Source organism: Dromiciops gliroides, chromosome 5 (assembly GCF_019393635.1).
Source record: "Dromiciops gliroides isolate mDroGli1 chromosome 5, mDroGli1.pri, whole genome shotgun sequence".
Taxonomy (NCBI): Eukaryota; Metazoa; Chordata; class Mammalia; order Microbiotheria; family Microbiotheriidae; genus Dromiciops; species Dromiciops gliroides.
This window is the reverse complement of record NC_057865.1, coordinates 124,466,427-124,488,598: the sequence shown is the minus strand read 5'-3', so window position 1 is coordinate 124,488,598 and position 22,172 is coordinate 124,466,427. Positions and strand designations below refer to the sequence as shown.

The window sequence follows — 22,172 nt, the reverse complement described above, 5'->3', positions numbered from 1 at the left end:
CTCCTGAATCCAGGACCAGTGCTTTATCCACTGCGCCATCTAGCTGCCCCCTGTACATTATCCTTTATGGTGAAAAAAAAAGTGCAAAGAAACACGATAAAATTCTAAAGGTTTCATCTATCCCCAATATTCCCATCTTTGTAGTAACCTTTGACCTTTTGGCAAATCTCCATGGTTAGGATAATTTCTAGACTATTTTCTTTACAAAATCCAACCCAGTATCTTTAGCTCTAAGTTATGAAAAGCTTTTAGTGATAGTATAGAATCAAATGTTGAAAGACAAAATGGACCTTGGAAGCCATCTGGTCCCATCCCTTAACTTTATAGGTGGGGGCAGCTAGATGGCGCAGTGGATAGAGTACCGGCCCTAGAGTCAGGAGTACCTGAGTTCAAATCCGGCCTGAGACACTTAACACTTATTAGCTGTGTGACCCTGGGCAAGTCACTTAACCCCAATTGCCTCACTAAAAAAACCAAATCAAAACAAAACAAAACAAAACAAAACAAAAAAAAAACCCAAAAAACTTTATAGGTGAGGGAAATTGAATTCCAGAGAGGTTCAGTAACCCAAGATCATACAGGTAGTAAGTGTCCCAATCAGGATCTGAACTGGTCTCTTGGCTCCAAACCATTGTTCTTTCCACTAAGTCCAATTCCTTTGTCTTTAGAATGCCTGTAATCCTACTCTACTTGGTCAATCTTATCTGGTACCACTCTTCTTCACCTGCCCAATGCCAAACCAATTTAGTCACCTTTCCTTAAATATGTTCAACCTCTGTTCCTTTGCTCATGCTAATCCCTAGTTCCAAAATGTTCTACTTTGTATTTCTGTTAGTTCAATGCCTACCTAGCTATCAAAGCTCCATTCAGAGGCCTCTACTTTCAAGTATCTCTCCCTGATCCCCCCAAGCCAGAAGTGATTCATCCTTCTTTTGAATTCCCATAATGCTTTTCTATACATCTCCAGTACTTTTAGATCCTGTTTTGTATTATATTGGTTTATGTATCTGATATTGTCCCCCCCCCCAGATCTAAAGCTGCTAGGGACCTTAGAAATCATCTAGTTCTACCCTCTCCTTTTATAGATGAGGAAATTAAGTGGCTATCCAAAGACTGCATGAGTAGTAAGTGGCAGAGCTAGGATTTGAACTCCGGTCCTCTGACTCACTATTCATCCTAGAATATAAGTTACTTGATGGGAGGGACTGTATCTTCATCTTTGTATCCTCATATAGAACCTTTCACAATACCCTGCTCATATTAAGTAATAATCAATAAATGTCTGCTGAATTAAACTTAATATGCATTTTACATAGAGGTAGAATAGTAACATATACAGAGGTTTCCACAAAGCCAGGGAGACCTGGGATCAAGAATCACCTCTAACATACATTTGCTTTGTTGTCCTGAGCAAGTCTCTGAATCTCTCCATGCACTAGGTAGTTCTGTAATGCTCTAAGTTGCAGAGAAGGAGGCAACCGGCATGGGTAGAAATTGTTTCCTTACTTGGAAGTTCCATATACAAAACCAATGAAATAACAGGTCTAGTACTTATTCATATTGAACATTAAACTAAATTAACTGAATCAATGCCTTAAGTCCAAGTTGCCAAATCATTAAATGTTGGCCTTCATTTCTCCTCTGACTGAGTCTCTTTTACTTAAGGCTTCATTAATTGCAAGTCACTGTTACATTTTTCAGTTGCAGGGTCCCTACCTTTTTCAAACTCCCCCATAGGCTGAATTTCCTACACCCGAATTCCTGTCTTCCCAAGGCCATATTCTGATATCCCTGCCATAATCTTGATTAAACAATCCCTTGGACTTCCTCCAACTTCTGAAACCAATTGTCTGCCCAATCCAACTTTGAACAAATATCCTTCATCTTGTTTAAAAGGAGCTGCATCCTTGCTTCCAGTTTGCCATTTATTCCTTTGGATTCAGTGGGTTTAACTATCCTTCTGGGTAATTGATCTGGGTATTCAACTCTAATCTTACTTTAGACCTTTGACCATCATATGATCCAGTAGATCTCCCAGGGATGCTGATCTTGCCCTTCCCATACTGATACCTATTGCCACTGTTCAAGGTATCAAAGCCGGTTTACATGATAAACCCAAAGTACAATGATGACTTTTAACTCTACTTAACCATTTTTTTAAAAGGAGAATAGATTTGTTATGATGAAAGCACATCTCCCACCCTAAACTTTAGTGGGTGGACACTCTTGAACACCAGTAGTAACTTGATAACCATATACATAAAAGAAGATCCCAGATAAATCACTCCCCACTTCAGAATTGGGACAATTATACCTAGATTTAGAGGGGAAAGGGGTAAATTAGGGTAATAGGTATAGAATTCTGTGGTACCCATTTATATTTACAAGTCACTAGTGAGTTTTTATAAGTCAGTGATTCCCTATATGTAGACTCACAGACTAATTAATACTCACAAATTGAAATGCTCAGCAAAGATCAAGTTGGTGGATGTGCCTGTGATAGTGGTCAGCCCTCCAATGGTAGAAGAGTAAGCAATGGACAGACACATTAGTTTGCACATCATGTGGTCCTTCTGTGTCCGATATCTTCCAACTTCTGAGTTCTGTCCAAGAATAACAACAAAACATTTCTCTGAGAGAAGCCTTTATTATATTCCTAAATAATAAAGGCACAACTCTCTCACAGAGATGTGGGGAAAGTACTTTGTAAACTGTGACATGTGACAGAAATGCAAGCTCTTCTCTCATTTATCTTTACATCAATATCACTATATCAGTGCTAATAAAATTCTGCTTGGAACCATCTAATTTGTCACATGAATATAAAAGCCAACCAGCCTAGAATTCTAGTCTTTAACTACAATGTCAAAGAAGTGACATCTTATGGGAGAGTACATTCCTGCTAAAAGTCCTGACAGATATTGTGCTGTTCATGCTGGCAGGAGAAACAAGAACACTCAACTATCTTAACCTTTTAATTTCTATTTAATTGGAACACTGGCCCAGGGGCAGCATCTCTCCTAAAATGAAATTAATTTCTTTGGCAATACAGGTCCTATTTGAAGATAACTTTTAGCTTCCCTACTTGATAAAAGTTCTTCCTGTGGGGCAGCTAGGTGGCGCAGTGGATAAAGCACCGGCCCTGGATTCAGGAGTACCTGAGTTCAAATCCGGCCTCAGACACTTGACACTTACTAGCTGTGTGACCCTGGGCAAGTCACTTAACCCCAATTGCCCCGCCAAAAAAAAAAAAAAAAGTTCTTCCTGAGAAATATTGTACAATAAAAAATATGTAGAAAATTTTAATAAAATTAAATTTTAAATTGTTTCTGCTGAGAAGTTTAACTAAAGCCAATAATCATTATGTAATGTCTGAAACATAAATTTAAGGCAGAATTGTGAAATAAGAAATAAATATGAATATATCTATATTTACATTAAAATATTCATGACTTTTCTGTGTGTGAATTTGAAAAGGATCTATTATTTTGTCACCACGGGAAACTTTCTAGTCTAGGAACTTCCTCCATTCAATGCAGATCCCAACCCATCCTACTAGCAGATGACATTGTGCTTATTGCATCAAATCCCAGGATATTACAGAGCCTCTGGGAAGAGTTATGCAATTACCAAAAGGAATTTGTCCTGTACATCCACACATGAAAGACCAAATGGATGAAGAATTTAAAAACTATTTTATATAATATATAAAAATATATTGTATTTAGTATATTATTATTAATATATTATATAATGTTATATCTAATATATTATATAAGTATTTATATTTTTTAAATATTGCCCATATAAGAATATATGACTACATTAATACCCTATAGAGTTTGTCAAATAGCACATATATCTGAAATGGAGAACACAGATAGACAATGAACTGGGCCGAGAATTAAAAAGGAGAAGAGCAGGCTGGATTGCTTTTGAGGAATTGAAAAGTACTTTTATCAACTTCAAGCTTCCAATGACAGCAAAGGTTCAATTCATTTCAAACATTTTACCAGTATCACTGTGTAGAAATGAGACCTAGAACAATACAGCTTCTGAAGAACTAAAAATGAGTAAAGAAGGCAATGGAAAGGTGAACAATGGGTGGAAGCTGACTGCAACATATAGCCTATAAGGAAAAAGAGGAGTAAAGGTCATCACCCACGAATTGTAGGGTGAAAAGAAAAGATAGATTAGTCATGTGTTGAGAGTGAAGAATGATAGCTAAATAACCATAATGCTCCGTTGGCACTTTTAAAATAACAAAAGAAAGGAAGGAAGGCCTCCAGCATGTTGTGTGGATCCCTTCTACTAGACTATTGAAAAGACATGCATGGGAGTTGCACACGATGGACAGGCATGGATAGGTTGAAATCTGTATCAATGGCAGGAACTCCTGAATTGATGAGATCACAGATTCATTTGAATAGTTAAGAGTATTATCTTCATGGTTCCAGGGAACTCATGATGGAGAAGGCTCTCCAAATCCAGAAGAAAAAAAATAATAACTGTGGAATATCAATGCAGATTGAGCCATACAATTTCTTTTGTTTTTGGTGCTGTTGTTTTTCTTTTTTGAGGTTTTTCCTTTTTTCTCTGATTCATGACTGATGCAGAAATATGTTTAATGTTATTGTACATGTGTAACCTATATCGGATTGCTTGCTGTCTTGGGGAGGAAGGGAGGGAGAAAGATTTGAAGCTGGAAATCTTATGGAAGCAGGTGTTGAAGGCTACCTCTACATGTGGCTAGAAAATAATAAAATGCTTTTATAATTTAAAAATAAATAAATAAAAAGTTTTATCTTCAACTATGCCCTCTTTCTCATTTCTTATATGTAATTGCTTACAAAGAACTGTCCATTTTACCCTCCAATGACAGCTCATATATCTTTTTACATCTGTCTTCCAACTGAAAGCAACCTAACATACTCCATCTCTATGAAGATGACACCCACATCTACATATTCAGCTCATATTTGTCTCCAGTCCAGTTAATATTAGTAGAAATTAGGAAATCATATGAGTAATTTCCAAGTAGGTATCTTTTTGGTTTTTTAAACTAAATGTTTCCCAAACATACCACATTATCTTTCACACATATACACCTACTTTTCTAACTTTTCCTGCTTCTGTCAAAGACAGTCATCATCCTTCCAGTCACCCTTATTCTGACCTCAAAATAATCCCTGAGTCTTCCTTTTCTCTTGATCTCCCATATCCAGTTAGTTGCCTAGTATTGCTGTTTCTAACTCCACAATATCTTTGACATCTCTTCCTTTCTCTCCACTTGTACACCTGCTACTCTAGTTCAACTAAATAATGCTCACCTAGATAACTGTAAAAACTTTCTAGTTAAGTCCCCCTGCCTCAAATTTCTTCCTTCTCTAATCCATCTTTCATTGAGCTGCCAAAGGGATATTTTTAAAGCATAAGATTGACTGTGTCACTCCCCTGTTCAAAAACTCCAATGTCTCCCAATTACCTTTAGAATCAAACACAAACACCTCTTTTTATTAGTTAAGGCCCTTTACCTGCCTCCAATCCTTCTCAATTCCTAACTCCTTGTCCCCAGTGAGGCATTAACTCCCTTCATTGACTCTGTTTTCCATCTAAAATGGTCTCAGTTATTTCTTCTTACACATGACATCCCTTTTCTCATCTCGGTGACTCGAGCAGGTTGTCCGCTAGGCCAAGAAAGCCTAGAATTCATTTCCTTCACCTGTTACAATTCCTAATTTTCCTTCAAAGCTTGCCACACCTCCTATGTAAGGCCTCTCCTGATTCCCATACACAGACTCTGCTGATAGTAGCTCTCCCAAAAGATGACTGATTTATTTTGTATAGTTTTGTGTGCATTCCTGTTGCTTTTCCATTGGTATATAAGCACATGGAGGGCAGGAACTGGTTTTTTTTCCTTTCATTACCCTAGTACAGAGCATAATGCCTGACATGTAGTAGGCATATAAGAAATCCCTCAAGAATAAATAAATTACTTATTGCCATACCCTGCAGGACCTCATTTAGAATTTTCTGCAAACTTCTCATGTATTACATTGCATAAAAATTATTTATATAGGTATTATATTTCCACAATATAGTAATAATTACATAAAGGCAGAAGTCATGTTTTATTTTAACTTTGTATCTCCCCCAGTGTCTAGCATGGTGTTTTATATGGAGTAGTTGCTTAAGAAATATGAAACTGAATTAAATTAATAAATAGAAAAAAAAGTTGATGAATTAGAAATTTTGGAATGAAAACAAAAATGGCTTATTTCTTATGTTATTTTATATGATGTGATTCTCCATATTATAAGCTTAGTTTACATGCCCTAAGTGTACAGAATGGCTTAGGCATGAGCGAAAGCAAGATGGTGGCAGGAGGAGGTACCACAGCAAACTAGAACCCAGATGGTACCAGCCAAATAGGAACTGAGCACCACTGGACAGATTGTCCTTCTTCCCTTTCTCTGGCCACTGAGATTGTACTGAGAACTTGTCTTCTCATTTGCTGGAACTCATGATAGTACTCACTGACATCATAAATTCTTTTCTTCTTGAGTGTTGTTTGTATGACATTCTTTGAAGTTCTGGGGAAAGTGAGTCAGTATACTATAATGGATAAAACAGCTGACCAGAATTCAAGAGACCTAAACTCTGGACCTGGATTTCCCATGAACTAGCTGTGTGACCTTGAATAAGTCATTTAGCTTCAGAACCTTGAGTTTTTCCCATTTTTAAAATGATGGGGTTGGTTTTGATGATTATTAAGACTCTTTCCAACCTATGCTATAGCTGCTAATAGAAGGTTTTTCTCTAGGCCCAAAGATCCAATACAATCAACATTTATTAAGTACCTACTATTTGAAAGGCATATGAGTTGTTGTTTTAGAGTCATTTTTCAGTCTTGTCTGAGTCTTCATGACCCTATTTGAGGTTTAGATAATAGAATGGTTTGCCATTTCCTTCTCCATCTCATCTTACAGATGATGAAACTGAGGCCCCAAAAGGGTTAAGTGACTTGCCCAGGGTCACACAGCTAGTAAGTGTCTGAAGCCAGATTTAAACTCAGGAAGTGGAGTCTACGTGATTCATTATTTCTTACATCTGCTTTTATGGTTTCTTAGGAATTTGAATAGGGCAGCTAGATGGTACTGTGGATAGAGTGCTGGCCTGGAGTCAGGAAGACTCATCTTCTTGAGTTCAAATCTGACCTCAGATTCTTACTAGCAGTGTGACCCTTAGCAAGTCATTTAATTGTTTAATTAATTAAAATTAATTTGGAAGGGTTGAGTTTCATAATATAGAGCAGGGCTTCTTAAACTTTTTCTACTCATAACCGGTTTTTGCCCAAAAAATTTTTATGCGACCCTGGGTATATAGGTATATAAAAGACATATACAAACCAAATGCTTACTGCCAAATTGTTTGTGACCCCACATTCAGTTAAGCAACCCCATATGAGGTTCAGAACCACAGTTTAAGAAGCTTTGCTACAGAGAGCTGAAAAGCAGCTAGTTAGCACAGGGGTATGGAACTGGCCTTGGAATCAAGAAGACCTAAGCTCAATTTTGCCTCAGATGCTTCCTAGCCACAGGCAAGTACCTTAACCTCTCTGAGCTTGAGTTTTCTCATCAGTCAAATGTATATAATAAATAGCACCTCCTTCCCAGGATTTTTGTGAGGATCAAATGAGATAAAATTTGTAAAAATGCTTTGCAAACTGTAAAGTGCTATAAAAATGTTGGCTATAGCTATTGTTAATTATTATTAGCAGAAAAGAACTTCTGAGCTCACAATCCCCTAATTTACAAGTGAGAAAAATGAGGCTCAGAGTTCAGTGACTAACCCAAGGTTACTAGGGTAATAAGTAGGAGATTTAAGATTCTAGTACGGGGCAGCTAGGTGGCACAGTGGATAGAGCACTGGCCTTGGAATCAGGAGAACCTGAGTTCAAATCTGACCTCAGACACTTAATACTTACTAGCTGTGTGACCCTGGGCAAGTCACTTAACCCCAATTGCCTCACCAAAAAAAAAAAATATTCTAGTACAAGTATTCTCCAAATCCAGTGCACTTTTCACTACTTTACTACACCAAAATTGCAATTTAATTAAATCTTTAAAAAAAAAGTCTTGTTTGGCTGCTTCAAATTCTTCATATTTGGAGTTAAGAAATAATTTTCTGATAGAAAAGTCATATAGCTTGAGGTTGTATTATCAGTGTTAGAGCCATGATATAACCAAAATTAGCTATCAATATATTCTTTTAAAATTAATTCCAACTTTTTTTTTGCTCAATTCATTTGTTTTTCTTCCTTTTACTCTACCGCCTCCTCTCATTATGGTTCTACTATATTTTGGATTGACCAGGCTTTTGTGGGGGAGGGGGGAATATATATATATATTTTAGGCTATAAGAACAGTGTATGCAAAGTACAATTCATCCTTTCGTAGACCATCTACATGTTTGAAAAAAGTTTATAAAAATTTTTAAAATTAGATAAGTGGTACCTCAGTGCCCAAGGCACTTCTTTAAAACTCTAAATTGCAGAGAACATGCCACTCCGCATAGATAAAGTGTCTCACATGGAGCTCCCTTCATAGATGAAATCTCAGGTCAATGTTTTTAATGGTATAATCCTTCAGTATTAAATGATTTTACCTGTATGTAGCTAATATTTTTCCATTATATTTAGATATCTTTTAGATCTGAAAAAATGTTCATTTTATAAAACTTTGGGTATAAGAGTGTTCAGTTTATTTTTTTTTCTTTATAACAACAAAAATACTGTTCTTCTTTAAGATTTCTATAAGCAACAATTTTTTCCTCTCACCACATTGAGTTATATAGTAAGGCATTATAGTCTGGAAAAAAGTAATGTCCCCCTACTCCTACTTCCAATGCCATGGTTACCATAGGTCTATTTCTATGCAATATTATTTTTCAGTGGTCTTAGAATATATTGTTTCCAAAGAAACCTACTGGAGTATTTTTATATTAGATATAGCATATTGATTTATTTTGAGAACTGAATTTGCTGGGATAAATTTTCTTTCTTTCTTCAATATCTGATGATATTTTTAGCAATTCTTCCATCTTATATTTGACAGTAGCTACTTCTTTAAATCAAGATACAATCTATTACATCATAAATACAGCTCTCTAGTAACTATAGAAACATTTTCCAGCATTAGACTCATAATTAGGCCTTATAGCCTACAATGACGATTAACAACATCCCCCATGCTCAAAACAGGAAGGAAGTGAATGAAAGCTTAATTAAAATAATACTGCTTAACAAGCAAAATCTGTTAAAAAAAGAAAAGGAAAATGCTGGTCATGGACTTAATACTATATTTCTTTTTTAGAATCATTGCCGTCATCATGATGCTGGTAGGTGTGTAAAAGACTAATGACATTTTTTTTTTCTGAGGTGGAAAAAAAAAGTTACTGGCTGGGAAATTTAAAAAAAAATTACCTTTGGGGCTGCATAGAACGTCAGGCCAGCAGCTTGACTTAGGGAAGTAAAACAACTCAATTTGCTTATGTCAGTTTAGAAATACATACCCAACTATCTCCCTACCTAGCATATTGACTTCACATGAACTTGTTTAGAAAGACCCAAATTCAATGTACCTTTTCCAACTCCATCTTTCCTGAGCTTTTCCTTGCATCATTATTGTATCTGAAAAATAAATTGGTGTAGGTCATAATTTTATTAAAATATGATTTGGAAAATCAGAAACAAAGCATTTATTCTATTTACCTTGAAACTGGACTGGTTTTCTCTTTCAGTTCATTTTTTTCAGGACAATTATCACTTTCTGCAAGACATTAATTGAAAGAAAGATAAACTAAATAAAGTAGGAATCTGGGAGGGAAGGTGGGACTACAGAGAAGCTTAAGAAAGGGGGATCGATAGGAGAATGAAAATAAATTCTACTGACAAAATAATCTTTATCCAGCAATTTTAAAAAACTTTCAACTTCTAGAAGCATAAACTCCCCTCCATATTTTCCTTGGTTTGGGGAAGAGGCAGATATAAATGGCACTAAGTAATGTTTTTGTGGGGACAGCCTATTAGTCAGAAACAGCCACAGTAATGGCTGACACTTAATACAAAGAGATTATAAGACCTCAGAGAACACATTAATTTGGGGCAGGGGAAAAGGTGTGAGGGAAGGACAATGGAGATCTACAGATGAATTGAGGGCATTCCCTTAGAAGAATAGGTGGTAGTTATAAAAGTCAAGCTATCTTGCCCATATCAGGGCAATTTTGCTAATAATTGTCCTTTCCTACACCTGGAATGCCCCTACTCTGCATTCAGTAGAAAGTTGAATTCTACTCATCCTTTCAAGCTCAACTCTAATGCTGCCTCTTTTATGTGACTTTTCTGGGTTCCCCAAGTTGGTACTAACCGTACTCTTCACTCTCCATCTAGCCACTTTATTTTGCTACTCTTTAATGCACTTAACCATATACTGTATATTGTAGTTTCTTACTTTCTTGCCTTATACACTACCTCCCCTAGACCGTAAATTCCATGAAAGCAGGGGAAATCTTTTGTCTAAACTTTACACCTCCTTCAGTGCTGAGCATAGTGCTTTGCACATAGTAGGCATTTAATAAATCATTTATGAATGCATACTGAGTCATACAATAAGGTACAATGGAAAGAATTCTGAATTTGGAATCACAAGACCTGAGTTGTAATCCCTGCTCTATTTGCTACCTTTGTGACATTGGGTAAGTTGTTTAATTTCTCTAAGATTCAGTTTCTTCATCTATAAGATAACAGGTTGAAATAGATGAGCTCTAAGGTCCCTTTTAATTCTCAATGTGTTGTATTATTCCTGACTGAATAAGATATGCTTACTTCCATATAGCCATGTACAAATGTACTTTCTTCACAACTTTCTAAAGCAGTGAAAGCAGCAATAGTCTTACTTTGTAGAAGAAGAAACAAAGGCTGGGATATTAAATGCCTTCAACAGAGTCCCATTAAAAGTAAATGTGAGGGGGCAGCTAAGTGGCGCAGTGGATAAAGTACTGGCCCTGGATTCAGGAGTACCTGAGTTCAAATCTGGCTTCAGACACTTGACACTTACTAGCTGTATGACCCTGGGCAAGTCACTTAACCCTCACTGCCCCACCAAAAAAAAAAAAGAAATTAAGGTGAAAAGTAAATGTGAAAGCCAGGATTTGAATCTTTCTCCTGATTGAATATTCTTTGAGCTACATATATTATAACTACTTCTATGCTATAGATAAAAGCATTGGTTGGCAGTAGAATTTGTTGTGTATAAATGAAGTGCTATTCCTTCTGTATAGATAATGAGAGTAAATATAGAAAGTTTAAAGTCACAAAGTCCAATCAATGACATCTTAGTTGGGAATGCATCCCAGAATTCCTGACTTTAAAGTTCCTTGCCCTATTAGACTTGACTATGGCCATATTGAAACTTGATACCATCAATTTCCAATCCATGGTTGGTAGATCCATTGAAATTTGTCATCTGTGTGGCCTCAATCTCTGCTTCAGCATGGATGATCTGCTGAGCTACAGCCTCTACGATGGGCATCACCATGGCAGTAGTAGAGGTGTTGCTAAGCCACATAGACAAGAAGGCAGTGCTGATCATGAACCCCAGCGTAAGCCTGAAATGAAAGGGTCTTTAGTCTGTTATTGTTCCATCAGGATTGGTTAGCCAGATATTATTTCATCATAAGGAATGCTGGATGTACATTGAAAAGTTTCCTTTCAAAAATCACAAAGCATTAGCATTCTACCAAGATGGGGAACCGAGAATCCAGTTAAAGTCATGCAGAAACCAAATCAATGTGTAGCACAGTATCACAAGGACACCTGTCCTAGTGGAGCTCAGAATTGTTGTTTCTTTTCAGTGACCTACAATTTGAAATATAGAGGCACATTTCATCAAATTACATATTTATATGAATACCTGTGAACACAGGTCATTCCTACCTCTAATTACTACTGTCCATGACAACAAAGAAGTCAACTCAAAGTGGGGAAGCTGATCATACCTGGTCCCTTTCTTATTATTGTTGTTGTCATTTTACCAATGACATCATAGCATGATGTCTTGATTCCCACATAAATTGAATTCAAGTGAGACAGAGTTGCACAAAGTCATCAGCCTCACTCTCTCTTTCAGAGTCCTTGAAGTCCAGTGGCAAGACAGAAGTCAAGATGACTTGCAATGGCCTGGGATGCAGTGGATGGCCTTGGCATCTTCCACTTCATTTAGAGTAATTAGAACTGATAGTAAACTCAAAGACCATGTAGCCAAAGTCCCTCATTTTATAGATGAAAGAATAGAGTGCCAAAGACATTTAAAGACTTGCCCCATGGATAGGGGCAGCTAGGTGGCACAGCGGATAGAGCACCGGCCCTGGAGTCAGGAGTACCTGAGTTCAAATGCAGCCTCAGACACTTAACACTTATGAGCTGTGTGACCCTGGGCAAGTCACTTAGACCCAATTGTCTCACTAAAAAAAAACCACACACACACACACACACACACACACACACACACAAGACTTGCCCCATGGCCATACAGGTGGAAAGTCGTTAAGTGGGGATCTGAAGTCAGGTTATCTACTTCCAAATCTACAGAGCTCTCTGCCATGCCGCATTGCTTCCCATTATTTCTCTACCTCCTGGGATTCCTCTGCTTGTTAAAACCTTTAGCAAGAATGGACAAAGAAAGGGAGGATTGGTGAAAACAAATCAATTGTTTCTTGTTAATTATTCTGGTGAAAAGTTTGGTAGCAGAAAAGGGTAGAATTTATGATCAAAATGTAATTTTGGAGCTGGCTGTGGATTCCAGTTATTCTTGTTCTCTCAATTCTCCCTTACAGTAGATTATGAAGAAGGTTATTCTACTTCTTTAATAGTTTTCCTCCTTGCTTTAAAACATTGTTACATACATTTCTTTAAAATGTTCTACATAGATTTTAATAATAAAATAACACACATACACATATTCCTAGCCAAGATCTAACCTCTCATAAGTAGACTGTCCCTCCAAACATTATATTTGGAAGTACCATCTCACATAATCTTGGGAAATTGTCTAAATGGCTTACAAATACATGCACATGAAGTAGCCCATGCCTGCTTGAGTGGGGTGATCACCACACCGGATGCATAATAGTTTGGGGAGTGAAAAAAAATGTAATACAAAGTGATACTTTGTAATAAAAATATAAGCCAAAAAAAGTGCTTTTTATTCATGATGCTGGCTAGACATTAATAAACTCTTTAGCAAATGGTATTGAAGAGGAACAATAGCTCTAGTTAAAACTCTTGGTGGTGGAAAAAACCCTCCAATTAAGTACTTCTCAACCACATAGCTAATGGGGCTCCTCCTGACAATCAATGACAACAATTCTGAGTTGGGGTGGACAAAGAAAAGGGACACTGTCCTTTAGGCCAGTGCCATTTTCATAACAATGCAAGACATCCTCAAGGGTATTTCCTCTTGATGGGTAAAATTTCCCATTTGAAAAAACTATCATTTTAAAAATTGCAGGGAACAAAGCTGATATAAAATATTTTTCCTTTGAAGAGCACCAATAAAACACATGAACCACAAATGATCCTCTCTGAGCTTTTTTTAGGGAAGTTACTTTGCTTAATAATTGATAGGGCACCAGTGGATGCCTAACCTAAAATGGATTTTTGCATTAAATTCAATACCATTTTATGACATTCAAATAAAAAAAAATTAGACTGGCTAAAGAATGTCTTGGAGCATAAAGCCTGAGATTGCAAACTCTGCTTTCCTTGTAGCCATGACCTTATCAAGGAATGTATTGTTTGTTAATTACTTGCTAATTCAATGAAGGAAAAATAAATAAATTAGCCCATTCAGTAAAGGAAATATATATATAATTTCACATTCTACAAATGAAATTGGTTGACCAAGTGTTTCACTTTTCACTTACTGGCCTAAAAAAATGAAATTTCGACTTAAGACTTATTCAACCACAGTTGATCTCTTCAACTTCTTTTGGTTATGATAGCCTGAGGATCATTAAGGATATACAGTGTTATGCTTGCCATGAGAACAATATAATGAATCCATAAACAAGGTCTACTTCCTAACAAATTTGACGGGTATCAATCTTGTCTGTTATGGTTCAGTGCTTTCCTCAGCTTTGGCTTCAAAGAAAAAGAAAAGGTGAGACTGAGGTGGGCATTTATCCTAACCCCCCCTATAATTAGAACTGCAGTGAGAGGAAAAAAGTTCTCTCTCTTGTAGCTCAAATGCATCACATATCAGTTTCATTTCAGCAGGGGGAAAGAAAAAAGGTCAGAAATTATATTGTAACACAAACAATTCTCTGGCTCTACATTACTTATGGGCTTATTTGTTTTGCACAAAATGTTCTCTTCAAAATATAGATCTGAGAATAGCAAATGGAGGACTTACCATGCAGGGTTCACACCCACCATCATCACCATTCTTAAAGCTATTCTCTTGTGTAAATTCCATTTTTCTATTGATGTTGCCAAACAGATGACTCCAATTAGCAGTAGGTGAAAATCTTTGAAATAAGCAGATGCCACCTGAAATTACAATTAAGCCTATTATTAGTGTTATCATTTTCTTTGACAATAGCTGTATTTAAACACAGTTCAAGAATGAGTTTTGCATTCCATTTTGTATGATGTTGGGGAGTGTTGTTGTTTTTTTCCTTTTCACAGTAATTTTGTTTAATTAGATAAACTTCCATGCTCATGAGGATCAAATGTCATAACACTGTACAATAAGAGGAAGCTCTCATTCAGCTCTTCACCTTGACCTTCAATTACAAAATCTCTTGGTTTGATTGGGGCATTATGGGTATGTGTTTTCATTTTCAAAAAAATTTTGAGTTTGTTCAAAGAGACAATATGGCATAGAGGAAATAATACTAAATTAAGAATTAAGAATAGCTTCTACCAAAAAAAAATACACCTGGGATCACCTGAAGCTTGGGATAGCACAGCCTGGAAACAGTGCCCCATTTTAAGGAGCTAAAAGTCAAGTAAAAGAAAGACAAGATGAGCAGACAGAAAGGTGAGGACCATAGAAAGTTTCTTTAGTGACAAAGAAGATTGAAGTGCACCTTTAGAGGAACATGTCAACATCAGGGCCCCTATATCTAAATTGAGGGGTGAGGGGAATGCACTGGGAGAGGGGGAAGGGTAGAATGGGATGAAATCCCACAAAAAAAGGAACAGGAAAAGGCTTATGTAGTGAGGAAAGAGATGAGGGAGGAGCAGGACCCTAAATGAATTTTACACTCATCAGAATAGGCTCAAAAACCTTAATCTCATCAGAGTTGGCTCAAGGAGGTATTAACACATGCCCAATTGGGGGGAGTCATCTATTTAATCTGGGCAGTAAATGAGCCTAACATCATCAGAACTGGCTCAAAAACCTCAATCTCATTAGAATTGGTTCAAGGAGGGAATAAAGTACACACTCGGGTGGAGTAATCTCTCTAACCCTGCAGGAAAATAGGAGGGGAAGGGGATAAAGAGAGAGGGGCAAAAGAAGGGAGGGCAGATTGGGGGAGGGGAAAGTCAGAAGCAAATCCCTTTTGAAGAGGGATAGGGTGAAAGAAGATAGATAAGAGAGTAAATATCATGGGGAAAGGAATAAGATGGAGGGAAACAGTTAACAATAGTAATCATAAAAAAGAGAAAATGGTGGAAAAATTGTACAAAAACTTTTATAGCAACTCTTTGTGGTGGCTAAGAATTGTGAATCAAGGGAATGTCCATCAATTGAGGAATGACTGAAGAACCTGTGGCATATGATTGTAGTGGAATGGTATTGTACTATAGGAAATGACAAACAGGATGATACCAGAAAAACCTGGAAAGACTCTTATGAACTGATGTATAGTGAAGTGAGCAGAACTGGGAGAACATTGAGCATAGTGACAGCAGTACTGTTCAATGAGCAATTGTAAATGAATTAACTACTCTCAGCAATACAATGAGCCAAAACAATCCCAAGGGACTAATGACCAAGCTTACTATCCACCCCCATAGAAAGAACTGATAAAAAGAGCACTTGCGGAATGTACACATATAACCTATATGACATTGGTTGTTGTCTTGTGGAGGGGGGAGGAAAGGGAAGGAGGGAGGGAGAAAAATTTAGAACTCTAAATCTTATGAAAATGAATGTTGAAAACTACCTTTATATGTAACTGGAAAAAAAGAAAATAAATGTTTGCTGCAAAAGAAATTTTAAAAAAGAATAGCTTCTACCTCTGTCATCAACCAGTATGACTTAGTTGTGACTTAGTTTTCCAATCTGTAAAATGACTAGAATATTTGCCTGAAAACTAGTAAGACAGGTTCAAATCCTACTTCAGATACTTACTAGATTTGTGACTTTGGTTAAGTGACTTAATCTCAGTTTCCTTATCTATCCCACATCCCCCTCCACCAACCTTTCCAGTCTTTTTACTGGCCTACTCCTGTTCTTTGAACAAGGTATTCCAGCTATAAATTCTGGACATTTTCACTGAATCTCCCCCTTGACTGGCTTCTTTCAAGTAATTAAAAATCAACTCTCTACAAGAGGCCTTTCTCAACCATCCTTAATGTTATTGTCTTCCTTATTTCTATGGAGTGTCTGTGTGTGTGTGTGTGTGTGTGTGTGTGTGTGTGTGTGTGGTTTGCATGTTCTCTTCCCTTTTAGACTTTGAGTCCCTTGAGAGCAGGAACTGTCTTTGTATCCGCAGCACTAAGAACAGTGTCTAACACAAAGTAGGCACTCAATAAAGGTTTATTGACTGATTTGGACTAGATAGATTCCCAGGTCTGTTCAATCTCTAAAACTCTAATATTATGACACCTTCTCTCAGAGCTAACCTCATAGGTAGGCAGAATGGACAGTACCTACAGATGTGATTTATGAACATGCTCTGCAGGACACAGTGTCCCAATCATATCCACTCTCCCATGTCCCCCTTCCATACTTCTCATCCCACCACTGGAGGTAGGACAATATCAATGCTTTGAGAATTCTCTTTATAGAATTCTCTATCAAAATAGAAATACTACTTGGATGTATCACACCTTAAACTATTATCAATCAATACCTTACAAGATCAGCTTACTTATCAGTAAAATGAGTAGGAGGCAGAAAGAGAAGGTTGCATCAAAGATTCTTAACCTGGGGTCTATGAACTTTTTTCCGCAATTTTTTGATAACCGCATTTCAATATAATTGATTTCCGATGTAACTGAATGTATTTTCTTTTGTTTATTTAAAAAGATGATTCTAAGAGGGGGCCCATAGGTTTCCCCACACTGCTCAAGGGTTCCATGATTAAAAACAAAATGTGAAGAACACTGGGATCTGTTAGATCTCTTCCATCTCTGGAGATCTGGGGATCCATGTAAACCTGAAACTGAGTTGAGAATGAGAGTTTCAACAAAATGAACACCAGATAGGAAAATGTGGAAGGATGATATTTGGGGGAAGGCTAGATTTGTGTTAGATTTCAGGAGGGACAGGAATCTGAAGAGAAATGGGATGACATCAAACACTATGCCTACTTCACAATTTTTTCAAGAATTGTCTTTGCTTGGACCACTTTCCTCAACACTATCAGGATGAAATTAATGGTATTATATTTAAAAAAAAAAAACTTTTGAAAAGTCTAAAGCAGCATAGAAATGTAAGTTATAATTATATCCTAAAACAATAACTAGCCAAGAAATAAATATTTGGTCTGTTAAAAGCCCTGCTACTAATTTCTCTAGGTAATTAAACCATGCAAATAAGCCTTGGCCCATAGCCCAAGATCCTAACTGGAATCAGGTGCCAGAGATAATGGAGAAATTTAATTTCTTCCACCTTCCATTTCATCCCTTATCTTATGGTTTTTGTTGCAACCTGAGTCTGTAAAATAAAATTAGCCATAGGCAGATGCATTTATTTTCTTAGCCTAAAAGTAAAAGAAGATAGTATTCTGAAAAATACAAGAAGTATAGTGTTCTCTTTCAAAATCATACAATGGCTTAAATCAGGTGCTCTTAACCTTTTATAATGCATCATGCTTCTCTTTGACAGACTGGTTAAACTTATGATTTAACCTTCTCAGAATAATGTTTGTAAATGAATAAAATAAAATATACAGATTGCAAAGGAAACCAAAGGTGGGTGAAAATTAAGATGTCATTTTTTTTCTCATACAAATTCATGGACCTCCTGAAATCTATAAAGTCCAGGTTTCATAGCTAAAAAAGATGAAAAAGGAGTGGAGGAGCTAAATCATATGTCCAAAGGCATCAAGTAATATCTTTTCATGGCGCACTTGAACATCTTTCTTCAAATTCATGATACACATAAGAGAGCTGCCTCACTGGATGATAACTGCAACTTATATACTAATATCTTTTGTAGAGAATGAAAAGGTAGAGCATTCCCTTGAAGAACTTAAGACTTGCCTCTAAATTTAAAAGGATCTAATTCACAGGGTTGTTGTGAAGATCTAATGAGACAAAGTGTTTTACAAGACATTAAGTCATAAAGATACACACACACATACAAATGTTAGCTAGTGCTTCTAAAATATCCATACCCTTTGATGGAGACATCCTACTAGTAGGCATATACCCCAAGGAGATTTGTGATAAAAAGAAAAGCTCCCACATACACCAAAATGTTTATAGTAGCTGTAATTTTATATGTCTTTATGGTAGCTATAAAAGCAGAGAATTGAAAACAAAGTAGATACCCATTAATGGAGGAATAGATACAAGTTGTGGCACTTCAACATAATGGAATATTGCTGTACTAAAAAAAAATGACAAATATAATAATACAGAAAAGCATGGAAAGACATGTGAACAGATGTAAAGGAATCACAACGAGGAAAACAATACACAAATGACAAATGGAAAAAACAACATAATGATGGAAATAATTGCTATGAAAGTATAATGACCAATCTTGGTCCTAAAAAACTGAGAAGATATCTCCTTTTTGGGTTGGGAGAAGGAAAGGGGAGGGATGGGAGGGGCGGTTCTCTTTTATTATTTTTTGTTATGACATATCTCTCTGGGAAGAATGGGAAGGAAAAATGCATTAGGAAATGTAGGTGAAACAAAAGCAAAAGGTATCAAAAATTATTTCAAAATTAAAGTTTATTCTCTGAACTTAATCAACATAAAACCTGATAGATGGTGAATTTAAAGCAATTTAAAGCAAAGGTGTGTACAAGGAAAAAAGTATGTTGGGACATATTTATGTAGATATAGATTCAATTAAAAAAATAAATATACCTATATACTGTAAATAATTTAAGAAGAGAATTACAAGGAATAGATGTGGCCAGCACTGGACATCTACCCTACCACCCTAACTGACTCATTTATAACAGATAAGAAAATAGTAATTATCAAAATGGGAGTCATTTCATAATTATCTAAGTGTAGTGAAATCATTGACTTGGAATGAAGGTCAAAATCAATATCAAATATTTTAAAAGGATGATAATACTGCATGTGCTTTTAGTAGGTCCAAATAATTCTTTTTAAAGAAAATGTCAATACCAAAAAAGGGAAATTGGCAAAAAGAAAAGCTATTGAAGTTACTATAACCAATAATTTTCCAAATTTAAAATAATACAAAAGAGGAGCCATACCACGGCAGCACAAAGAGCCAAGAAACTCTTGCAATCAGCAAATACTTGGTCTGGTTGCCACGTGGAGAGACATGACAAACAAGAACATCAGTTTGGATAAAGACTCATTCGTAGAACATTCATGGAGGAGAATAGAAGATTAATCTTAGCCCTGCTTAACAAAACATCAAAAAGCAGGAAAAAACAAACCTACAGAAAGCTTCTCATGAGGTCTGAGTAAGCCAGAGCATCTCAAGAGTTTAAGTGGCTGAACCTAGAAGGGGGACTCATAAATAGTCCTGCTGATGTTTCTGTGATAATCTCATCAGTGAAAATGGTGGAACCAATGAATTTGGACCATATCATATCATCCTCTAAAAGGCTATTTGAGGAAGTGGCAATGATATTTAACAAACATGAAGTCAGGAAAAGCAGTTGAACCTGTCCAAATATAGATAGAAGAACTCCATATTAGAGAAATATTACCAATTAAAATACCAAACTAATGTACCTACCTTTATGGGTACTTTCTCCTAGCTGTACCATTACTAGAATAGTCTATTCATGAGCAGCTAGGTGGTACAGTGCAGTGCACAGGCCATAGAGTCAGGAGGACATGAGTTCAAATCTGGCCTCAGACACCTGACACTTACTAGCTGGGTGACCCTGGGCAAGTCACTTAACCTTAACTGCCTTACCAAAAAACAACAAACAAAACCCTAAAAGAACAGTCTATTCATACATTGAGGATATCTATGATGAAAATAAAAAACAGGTAACCATTCGCAGATTATTTACCACAGCAAATTATATGAAATCTTCTCATATTAAAAATGACCAAGTACAGTGTAGGAAACATAAGGTCCCCAGGTATTTATTTTTCACTGATTTTTTTAAAAAAATATTTGTTATTAAAGAAAAATTCGGCTTTAGAGATGCTCTTCAAAAACAGTACTATCACATCCAAAATTTACATTATAAGATTCTGCAACAGATACAATCACTAAATCACTTCCTCATTTATCCTAACATCAAAGAATAAAACAAAGAGACATATACATATAAAGGTGATTACTAGTTTTCAAAATAATATTCGGATAGAAGAGGGAATTCCCTATAGATGGAGAAATTTTACAGATGTTTCTGCCTGCAGATGGCATTGTGTTTATTGTATTGAGTGTGGCAACACTACAAAACCTTTTCAATAGTATCCACAGTTGCTCAGCCAAGACTGCCTGTGTAGGAATACTAAAGGACCTCATTAGGAGCACAGACAGTACTACCCAGCTGAAATGGATGACAAATCTAGTTCAATGAAATGAGAAATTCTTGAGTTAGTATTACCAGCATATACAACCAGGACTGAGACTATAGACAGACAATAAATTGGAGGAAAAATTTGTGGTGTAGCGTCTTACAACTAAGTGTTACAGTAGGTAGATCATCAGGCCTGGAATCAGGAAGACTTGAGTTCAAATCCAGTCTTGTTGACACTATGTCTATACAAATTCTCTCTTTTTTCTGGAGCTATATATCAATTTGAGGTACTAGAGAGACCTCTGGAATGACAGATCCTGGGTTTCTTGTCTAAGTAGGGATTAAATAAAGGAAAAAAAACACAAAACAAATGAGGTATTCCCCCAAATATACAACTAACCTCATTCTCCCTTCTACCTAGGAATGGGAGGGTTCCAGGACAGAAGGGATCAAAGGATAGAGGAAAGGATAGGGAAGGGAGGTAAAATACTCACCTAAAGCAAAGTTGAAGCCACCAAATGAAGTATCCCTCCCCAACCCTTCCCACAAGACACACACATCAAGCATTATGTGAGAGGGTTTGTTATAGAAGAAAAAAAAATCCAGATATATTGGAGAAGAGATGAGAAGCTGCAGATTGCAACCCTGAGTTCAGGCAGAACTCCAAAGGTAATGAATTTCAGAGACTTCCATCTTGAACTTTGAGCACTCCCTCCCTTGCCTGCTGTAGCTGCACTGTTTAGACAGCTGTCATGCCCTGGTTGACTCTCAGAGACTGCTAGGAGACAGATATATACTGGTACCAACGAATTTCATGCTTTTAATAGGAGACTGAATCCATTTTCTCCAGACGGGTCCCCTTAAATTGTACACCTCTCAGCATGAATAAACTCCTCTCAGCAAGAACAAAATAGAAATACATGTGAAACTTAATTTGCCTTTATCTTGTGAAATGGCAGATTTCTGGGGAAGAAAACGGGGGAAGGTTTTTCTTCATTTAGGGAAAAAAATGTTTTTCCAACACCGTGTAAGGCAGAATGATGCTGAATAGAAATTGTTTATTCAGAATGCAAGACAGGGTTGTATCTTTTAGTGGCCTGTAGTGAGTGACAGGTAGCTGATGTCAATCAGCAAATAAGTATGTGACTAACATTTCCCCTTGCTGACTAAGATGGCTACAGAGGTACAACCCACTCCTCTTTTGTTTTAGAGGGAATCTAGCTGCAGTATGTGGGGCT

The 22,172-nt window shown here is 36.6% G+C and overlaps 1 protein-coding gene across 1 annotated transcript in view; it reads right to left on the bottom strand.

Moving 5' to 3' along the window:
* The window catches only part of SLC13A1 (solute carrier family 13 member 1), a 109,337-nt gene that overhangs the window by 35,208 nt on the left and 51,957 nt on the right, over nucleotides 1-22,172 (bottom strand). The window contains exons 5-9 of the mRNA XM_043967575.1: nucleotides 14,472-14,608; nucleotides 11,456-11,667; nucleotides 9,773-9,830; nucleotides 9,643-9,691; nucleotides 2,455-2,603 (exon numbers count right to left, since the gene is read on the bottom strand). Of these exons, the coding sequence (XP_043823510.1) occupies nucleotides 2,455-2,603; nucleotides 9,643-9,691; nucleotides 9,773-9,830; nucleotides 11,456-11,667; nucleotides 14,472-14,608 (605 nt within the window). The remainder of the gene's footprint in view (nucleotides 1-2,454; nucleotides 2,604-9,642; nucleotides 9,692-9,772; nucleotides 9,831-11,455; nucleotides 11,668-14,471; nucleotides 14,609-22,172) is intronic.